The sequence below is a fragment of the Salvelinus fontinalis genome, unplaced genomic scaffold, assembly GCF_029448725.1.
Source record: "Salvelinus fontinalis isolate EN_2023a unplaced genomic scaffold, ASM2944872v1 scaffold_0482, whole genome shotgun sequence".
Taxonomy (NCBI): domain Eukaryota; kingdom Metazoa; phylum Chordata; class Actinopteri; order Salmoniformes; family Salmonidae; genus Salvelinus; species Salvelinus fontinalis.
In genome coordinates, this window is record NW_026600691.1 from 125,847 (window position 1) to 135,826 (window position 9,980).

General features: G+C 43.7%; 1 protein-coding gene across 1 annotated transcript in view; it reads left to right on the forward strand.

The window, feature by feature from the left end:
* LOC129846220 (C-type lectin domain family 4 member M-like) overlaps positions 1-8,559 on the forward strand; it is a 40,383-nt gene extending 31,824 nt beyond the window's left edge. Inside the window, exon 7 of the mRNA XM_055914222.1 lies at positions 8,212-8,559. Coding sequence (XP_055770197.1) covers positions 8,212-8,344 — 133 coding nt within the window. The 3' untranslated portion in view covers positions 8,345-8,559. The remainder of the gene's footprint in view (positions 1-8,211) is intronic.
* The last annotated feature ends 1,421 nt before the right edge of the window (positions 8,560-9,980 follow it).

The following is a 9,980-nucleotide window of genomic DNA, read 5'->3' on the forward strand; positions in this document are numbered from 1 at the left end:
ATTGGAACAGTGGACAGCCTGATTCTATGTGTTGTTTCTCCTACAGAAATTAGAACAGTGGACAGCCTGATTCTGTGTTGTTTCATCTACACGTATTGGAACAGTGGACAGCCTGATTCTATGTGTTGTTTCTTCTACAGGTATTGAAACAGTGGACAGCCTGATTCTATGTGTTGTTTCTCCTACAGGTATTGGAACAGTGGACAGCTTGATTCTATGTGTTGTTTCTCCTACAGGTATTGGAACAGTGGACAGTCTGATTCTGTGTTGTTTCTTCTACAGGTATTGGATCAGTGGACAGCCTGATTCTATGTGTTGTTTCTCCTACAGGTATTGGAACAGTGGACAGCCTGATTCTATGTGTTGTTTCTCCTACAGGTATTGGAACAGTGGACAGCCTGATTCTGTGTTGTTTCTCCTACAGGTATTGGAACAGTGGACAGCCTGATTCTGTGTTGTTTCTCCTACAGGTATTGGAACAGTGGACAGCCTGATTCTATGTGTTGTTTCTCCTACAGGTATTGGAACAGTGGACAGTCTGATTCTATGTTGTTTCTCCTTGTAACGGTGTTCCTCCTCCTCTTCATACGAAGAGGAGGAGTAGTGATTCGACCAACATGCAGCGGGTTGTGAATACATAATGAATTTATTAAGGTAAACGACGAAACACGAAAACAAACACTGGGAAGGATTACAAAATAACAAAAAACGAATGTATACTGACCTTAACCATGAGTACTTACATAAAACACGAAGCACGTAGGAACAGGTACAGACTATGACAAACCGAACGAACAAACGCTACAGTCCCGTGTGGTGCAGACACAGACACGGACGACAATCACCCACAAACAAACAGTGAGAACCTCCTACCTTAATATGACTCTCAATTAGAGGAAAACGCAAAACACCTGCCTCTAATTAAGAGCCATACCAGGCAACCCAAAACCAACATGAAAACGGAAAACATAGACTGCCCACCCAAAACTCACACCCTGACCTTCACACACATACAAAACAACAGAAAACAGGTCAGAAACGTGACAGAACCCCCCCCTCACGGTGCGAACGCCGGGCGCACCAGCACAAAGTCCAGGGGAGGGTCTGGGTGGGCATCTGACCACGGTGGTGGCTCAGGCTCCGGACGCTGTCCCCACACCACCATAGTCACTCCTCGCTTCTGTATTCCCCTCCCAATGACCACCCTCCAACTAAAACTACCTAAGTGAAGGGGCAGCACCGGGCGCTGGGCAGACAGATGGCTCAGAAGGCGCTGGGCAGACGGATGGCTCAGAAGGCGCTGGGCAGACGGATGGCTCAGAAGGCGCTGGGCAGACGGATGGCTCAGAAGGCGCTGGGCAGACGGATGGCTCAGAAGGCGCTGGGCAGACGGATGGCTCAGAAGGCGCTGGGCAGACGGATGGCTCAGAAGGCGCTGGGCAGACGGATGGCTCAGAAGGCGCTGGGCAGACGGATGGCTCAGAAGGCGCTGGGCAGACAGGCAGTGCAGAAGGCGTTGGGCAGACGGCCGACTCTGCCCTGCTGAGGCGCACAGTAGGCCTGGTGCGTGGTGCCGGAACTGGAGGTACCGGGATGACGGCACGCACTTCAAGGCTAGTGCGGGGAGCAGGAACAGGGCACACTGACCTCTCGAAGCGCACTATAGGCCTGGTGCGTGGTACCGGAACTGGAGGTACCGGGCTGAGGGCACGCACCTCAGGGCGAGTGCGGGGAGAAGGAACAGTGCGTACAGGGCTCTGGAGACGCACAGATGGCTTAGTGCGTGGTGCCGGAACTGGAGGCACTGGGCTGGAGACACGCACCATAGGGAGAGTGCGTGGAGGAGGAACAGGGCTCTTAAAACGCACTGGAAGCCTGGTGCGTGGTGTAGGCACTGGTGGTACTGGGCTGGGGCGAGGAGGTAGCGCCGGAAATACCGGACCGTGCAGGCGTATTGGCTCCCTTGAGCACTGAGCCTGCCCAACCTTACCTGGTTGCATGCTCCCCGTAGCCCGTCCAGTGCGGGGAGGTGGAATAACCCGCACTGGGCTGTGTTGGCGAACCGGGGACACCATGCGTAAGGCTGGTGCCATGTAAGCCGGCCCAAGGAGACGTACTGGTGGCCAGATATGTAGGGCCGGCCTCATGACATTTGGCTAAATGCCCAATCTAGCCCTACCAGTGTGGGGAGGTGGAATAACCCGCACTGGGCTATGCACCCGTACAGAAGACACCGTGCGCTCTACTGCGTAACACGGCGTCTGCCCGTACTCCCGCTCTCCACGGTTAGCCTGGGAAGTGGGCGCAGGTCTCCTACCTGCCCTCGGCCCACTACCTCTTAGTCCCCCCCAAGAAATTTTAGGGTAGTACTTGCGGGCTTCCAGCCTTGCTTCCATGCTACCTCCTCATAACGTTGCCTCTCCGCTTCGATGCCTCCAGCTCCGCTTTGGGGCGGCGACGTTCCACTGGCCCTGCCCAGGGTCCTTTACCGTCCAGGATCTCTTCCCATATCCAATCCTCCTTTTCCCACTGCTGCTGTCGTTGCTGTCCGTTAACCCGCTGCTTGATCTGGGTTTGGTGGGTGATTCTGTAACGGTGTTCCTCCTCCTCTTCATACGAAGAGGAGGAGTAGTGATTCGACCAACATGCAGCGGGTTGTGAATACATAATGAATTTATTAAGGTAAACGACGAAACACGAAAACAAACACTGGGAAGGATTACAAAATAACAAAAAACGAATGTATACTGACCTAAACCATGAGTACTTACATGAAACACGAAGCACGTAGGAACAGGTACAGACTATGACAAACCGAACGAACAAACGCTACAGTCCCGTGTGGTGCAGACACAGACACGGACGACAATCACCCACAAACAAACTGTGAGAACCTCCTACCTTAATATGACTCTTAATTAGAGGAAAACGCAAAACACCTGCCTCTAATTAAGAGCCATACCAGGCAACCCAAAACCAACATAGAAACGGAAAACATAGACTGCCCACCCAAAACTCACGCCCTGACCTTCACACACACACAAAACAACAGAAAACAGGTCAGGAACGCGACACTCCTACAGGTATTGGAACAGTGGACAGACTGAATCTATGTGTTGTTTCTCCTACAGTTATTGGAACAGTGGACAGACTGAATCTATGTGTTGTTTCTCCTACAGGTATTGGAACAGTTGACAGACTGATTCTATGTGTTGTTTCTCCTACAGGTATTGGAACAGTGGACAGCCTGATTCTGTGTTTTTTCTTCTACAGGTATTGGAAAAGTGGACAGTCTGATTCTACGTGTTGTTTCTTCTACAGGTATTGGAACAGTGGACAGTCTGATTCTATGTGTTGTTTCTCCTACAGGTATTGGAACAGTGGACAGCCTGATTATATGTGTTGTTTCTTCTACAGGTATTGGAACAGTGGACAGTCTGATTCTATGTGTTGTTTCTTCTACAGGTATTGAAACAGTGGACAGTCTGATTCTATGTGTTGTTTCTTCTACAGGTATTGGAACAGTGGACAGTCTGATTCTATCTGTTTTTTCTTCTAAATGTATTGGAACAGTGGACAGTCTGATTCTATGTGTTTTTTCTCCTAAAGGTATTGGAACAGTGGACAGCCTGATTCTATGTGTTGTTTCTTCTAGAGGTATTGGAACAGTGGACAGTCTTATTCTATGTGTTGTTTCTCCTACATGTATTGGAACAGTGGACAGTCTGATTCTGTGTTGTTTCTCCTACAGGTATTGGAGCAGTGGACAGCCTGATTCTATGTGTTGTTTCTTCTACAGGTATTGGAACAGTGGACAGTCTGATTCTGTGTTGTTTCTCCTACAGGTATTGGATCAGTGGACAGCCTGATTCTATGTGTTGTTTCTCCTACAGGTATTGGAACAGTGGACAGCTTGATTCTATGTGTTGTTTCTCCTACAGGTATTGGAACAGTGGACAGTCTGATTCTGTGTTGTTTCTTCTACAGGTATTGGATCAGTGGACAGCCTGATTCTATGTGTTGTTTCTTCTACAGGTATTGGAACAGTGGACAGCCTGAATCTATGTGTTGTTTCTCCTACAGGTATTGGAACAGTGGACAGCCTGATTCTATGTGTTGTTTCTCCTACAGGTATTGGAACAGTGGACAGCCTGATTCTGTGTTGTTTCTCCTACAGGTATTGGAACAGTGGACAGTCTGATTCTATGTTGTTTCTCCTACAGGTATTGGAACAGTGGACAGACTGATTCTATGTGTTGTTTCTCCTACAGGTATTGGAACAGTGGACAGCCTGATTCTGTGTTGTTTCTTCTACAGGTATTGGAACAGTGGACAGCCTGATTCTATGTGTTGTTTCTCCTACAGGTATTGGAACAGTGGACAGTCTGATTCTATGTGTTTTTTCTCCTTCAGGTTTTGGAACAGTGGATAGCCTGATTCTATGTGTTTTTTCTCCTTCAGGTATTGGAACAGTGGACAGCCTGAATCTATGTGTTGTTTATCCTACAGGTATTGGAACAGTGGACAGCCTGATTCTGTGTTGTTTCTTCTACAGGTATTGGAACAGTGGACATTCTGATTCTATGTGTTGTTTCTCCTACAGGTATTGGAACAGTGGACAGTCTGATTCTATGTGTTGTTTCTTCTACAGGTATTGGAACAGTGGACAGCCTGATTCTGTGTTGTTTCTTCTACATGTATTGGAACAGTGGACAGTCTGATTCTATGTGCTGTTTCTTCTACAGGTATTGGAACAGTGGACAGCCTGATTATATGTGTTGTTTCTTCTACAGGTATTGGAACAGTGGACAGTCTGATTCTATGTGTTGTTTCTCCTACAGAAATTAGAACAGTGGACAGCCTGATTCTATGTGTTGTTTCATCTACAGGTATTGGAACAGTGGACAGCCTGATTCTATGTGTTGTTTCTTCTACAGGTATTGAAACAGGGGACAGTCTGATTCTATGTGTTGTTTCTTCTACAGGTATTGGAAAAGTGGACAGCCTGATTATATGTGTTGTTTCTTCTACAGGTATTGGAACAGTGGACAGTCTGATTCTATGTGTTGTTTCTCCTACAGAAATTAGAACAGTGGACAGCCTGATTCTATGTGTTGTTTCATCTACAGGTATTGGAACAGTGGACAGCCTGATTCTATGTGTTGTTTCTTCTACAGGTATTGAAACAGGGGACAGTCTGATTCTATGTGTTGTTTCATCTACAGGTATTGGAACAGTGGACAGCCTGATTCTATGTGTTGTTTCTTCTACAGGTATTGGAACAGTGGACAGCTTGATTCTATGTGTTGTTTCTCCTACAGGTATTGGAACAGTGGACAGTCTGATTCTGTGTTGTTTCTTCTACAGGTATTGGATCAGTGGACAGCCTGATTCTATGTGTTGTTTCTTCTACAGGTATTGGAACAGTGGACAGCCTGAATCTATGTGTTGTTTCTCCTACAGGTATTGGAACAGTGGACAGCCTGATTCTATGTGTTGTTTCTCCTACAGGTATTGGAACAGTGGACAGCCTGATTCTGTGTTGTTTCTCCTACAGGTATTGGAACAGTGGACAGTCTGATTCTATGTTGTTTCTCCTACAGGTATTGGAACAGTGGACAGACTGATTCTATGTGTTGTTTCTCCTACAGGTATTGGAACAGTGGACAGCCTGATTCTGTGTTGTTTCTTCTACAGGTATTGGAACAGTGGACAGCCTGATTCTATGTGTTGTTTCTCCTACAGGTATTGGAACAGTGGACAGTCTGATTCTATGTGTTTTTTCTCCTTCAGGTTTTGGAACAGTGGATAGCCTGATTCTATGTGTTTTTTCTCCTTCAGGTATTGGAACAGTGGACAGCCTGAATCTATGTGTTGTTTATCCTACAGGTATTGGAACAGTGGACAGCCTGATTCTGTGTTGTTTCTTCTACAGGTATTGGAACAGTGGACATTCTGATTCTATGTGTTGTTTCTCCTACAGGTATTGGAACAGTGGACAGTCTGATTCTATGTGTTGTTTCTTCTACAGGTATTGGAACAGTGGACAGCCTGATTCTGTGTTGTTTCTTCTACATGTATTGGAACAGTGGACAGTCTGATTCTATGTGCTGTTTCTTCTACAGGTATTGGAACAGTGGACAGCCTGATTATATGTGTTGTTTCTTCTACAGGTATTGGAACAGTGGACAGTCTGATTCTATGTGTTGTTTCTCCTACAGAAATTAGAACAGTGGACAGCCTGATTCTATGTGTTGTTTCATCTACAGGTATTGGAACAGTGGACAGCCTGATTCTATGTGTTGTTTCTTCTACAGGTATTGAAACAGGGGACAGTCTGATTCTATGTGTTGTTTCTTCTACAGGTATTGGAACAGTGGACAGCCTGATTATATGTGTTGTTTCTTCTACAGGTATTGGAACAGTGGACAGTCTGATTCTATGTGTTGTTTCTCCTACAGAAATTAGAACAGTGGACAGCCTGATTCTATGTGTTGTTTCATCTACAGGTATTGGAACAGTGGACAGCCTGATTCTATGTGTTGTTTCTTCTACAGGTATTGAAACAGGGGACAGTCTGATTCTATGTGTTGTTTCATCTACAGGTATTGGAACAGTGGACAGCCTGATTCTATGTGTTGTTTCTTCTACAGGTATTGAAACAGTGGACAGTCTGATTCTATGTGTTGTTTCTTCTACAGGTATTGGAACAGTGGACAGCCTGATTATATGTGTTGTTTCTTCTACAGGTATTGGAACAGTGGACAGTCTGATTCTATGTATTGTTTCTCCTACAGGTATTGGAACAGTGGACAGTCTGATTCTATGTGTTGTTTCTCCTACAGGTATTGGAACAGTGGACAGCCTGATTATATGTGTTGTTTCTTCTACAGGTATTAGAACAGTGGACAGTCTGATTCTATGTGTTTTTTCTTCTACATGTATTGGAACAGTGGACAGTCTGATTCTATGTGTTTTTTCTCCTAAAGGTATTGGAACAGTGGACAGCCTGATTCTATGTGTTGTTTCTTCTAGAGGTATTGGAACAGTGGACAGTCTTATTCTATGTGTTGTTTCTCCTACATGTAATGGAACAGTGGACAGTCTGATTCTGTGTTGTTTCTCCTACAGGTATTGGAGCAGTGGACAGCCTGATTCTATGTGTTGTTTCTTCTACAGGTATTGGAACAGTGGACAGTCTGATTCTGTGTTGTTTCTCCTACAGTTATTGGATCAGTGGACAGCCTGATTCTATGTGTTGTTTCTCCTACAGGTATTGGAACAGTGGACAGCTTGATTCTATGTGTTGTTTCTCCTACAGGTATTGGAACAGTGGACAGTCTGATTCTGTGTTGTTTCTTCTACAGGTATTGGATCAGTGGACAGCCTGATTCTATGTGTTGTTTCTTCTACAGGTATTGGAACAGTGGACAGTCTGATTCTGTGTTGTTTCTTCTACAGGTATTGGATCAGTGGACAGCCTGATTCTATGTGTTGTTTCTTCTACAGGTATTGGAACAGTGGACAGTCTGATTCTGTGTTGTTTCTCCTACAGGTATTGGATCAGTGGACAGCCTGATTCTATGTGTTGTTTCTCCTACAGGTATTGGAACAGTGGACAGCTTGATTCTATGTGTTGTTTCTCCTACAGGTATTGGAACAGTGGACAGTCTGATTCTGTGTTGTTTCTTCTACAGGAATTTGATCAGTGGACAGCCTGATTCTATGTGTTGTTTCTCCTACAGGTATTGGAACAGTGGACAGCCTGATTCTGTGTTGTTTCTCCTACAGGTATTGGAACAGTGGACAGCCTGATTCTATGTGTTGTTTCTTCTACAGGTATTGGAACAGTGGACAGCCTGATTCTGTGTTGTTTCTCCTACAGGTATTGGAACAGTGGACAGCCTGATTCTGTGTTGTTTCTCCTACAGGTATTGGAACAGTGGACAGCCTGATTCTGTGTTGTTTCTCCTACAGGTATTGGAACAGTGGACAGTCTGATTCTATGTGTTGTTTCTCCTACAGGTATTGGTACAGTGGATAGCCTGATTCTGTGTTGTTTCTCCTACAGGTTTTGGAACAGTGGACAGCCTGATTCTGTGTTGTTTCTCCTACAGGTTTTGGAACAGTGGACAGCCTGATTCTGTGTTGTTTCTCCTACAGGTATTGGAACAGTGGACAGCCTGATTCTATGTGTTGTTTCTCCTACAGGTATTGGTACAGTGGAGAGCCTAATGGTGGAAGAGCTGAGAACTGTGCGTATTTCTACTCCTGGTCATCAGACACAGGAGAATGGTGGGACTATGACTGTTCCTATAAATACAGATGGATCTGTGAGAAATAGGATTCATCCTCTGTACTCTCTGAACTACTAAATAAGATTATGCTAAGTACTATCAATGAGAAACTATTTTCTGCTTATTCAATATACCTTGTCAAGTACATACAATATATAACAATACAAATGTATAATACATTATAATAAAAATAACAGACCATATGCAATAGCAATACAATTAATTGATAACTCAGAAAGACTGTTCTCTCTGTTATCGTGGAAATTCAAATTCAAAGGAAATGAATCAATCTTTATTATCACAGTCGTAGAGGTTTATTGACTCAATACAAGCCTGATGTTAATTTTTATTATTATTACTTTTTAGTTTAGTCTACTTCCTAAATGTTTTTCTTAACTCTACTTGAACTGCACTGTTGGTTAAGGGCTTGTAATTAAGCATTTCACGGTAAAGTCTACACTTTTTGTATTCGGAGCATGTGACAAATAAAGTTTGATTTGATTTGAGACCCTTTATACTGCGACACAAACAAGTCATATCAGCACGGTTGGTTCCTGCATGAGACTGACTGATACCACACCAGGCTTTTTACCTTGAAACTGAGATACTCCTTTTAGTTCCCAGAACAATGTTCTGTGTGTACGGTGACAATGCCTATACAGTGAGAGTGTTGATTCCTCCCATGTACAGTCAATCAGTTACTCTCAAGAATTCAATCAAGTTGGATATTAGAAAAGCACCATTATTCTAAACATACAAGTGGATAAACAGAGAGAAAATGTCACACTATTATATAATAGTTGATCTAAAATGGAGTCTAGAAGGACTGTTCTCTACTGTATAATAGTTGATCTAAAATGGAGTCTAGAAGGACTGTTCTCTACTGTATAATAGTTGATCTAACATGGAGTCTAGAAGGACTGTTCTCTATTGTATAATATTTGATCTAACATGGAGTCTAGAAGGACTGTTCTCTACTGTTTAATAGTTGATCTAACATGGAGTCTAGAAGGACTGTTATCTCTGCTGTATCATATAATCTCTGACACTTTAACCTGTCTAGGATCAGCGTGGCGCTAGCGGCACACCCCCCCCCCCCCACTGAAAAACCAGTGCCGCGAAATTCAAAAAAAATATTTTTTTAAAATATTTAACTTTCACACATTAAAGTCCAATACAGCTAATGAAAGACACAGATCTTGTGAATCCAGTCAACATTTCCGATTTTTAAAATGTTTTACAGGGAAGACACAATATGTAAAGATGTACATCTATTACCTAAAAACACATTAGCATAATCCACCATCTTTTATTTGTCCACCAACACCAGTAGCCATCACCAATTCGGCTAAACTAAGATATTTATAGCCCCTAACCAACAAAAAAACTCATTAGATGACAGTCTGATAACATATTTATGGTATGGGATAGGTTTTGTTAGAAAAAAGTGCATATTTCAGGTAGATGGCATAGTTTACAATTGCACCCACCGTCACAAATGGACTAGAATAATTACAATGAGCAACGTGTTTACCTAACTACTAATCATCAAACATTTCGTAAAAATACACAGCATACACGAATCGAAAGACACAGATCCTGTGAATACAGACAATATTTCAGATTTTCTAAGTGTCTTACAGCGAAAACACAATAAATCGTTATATTAGCTTAGCACATAGC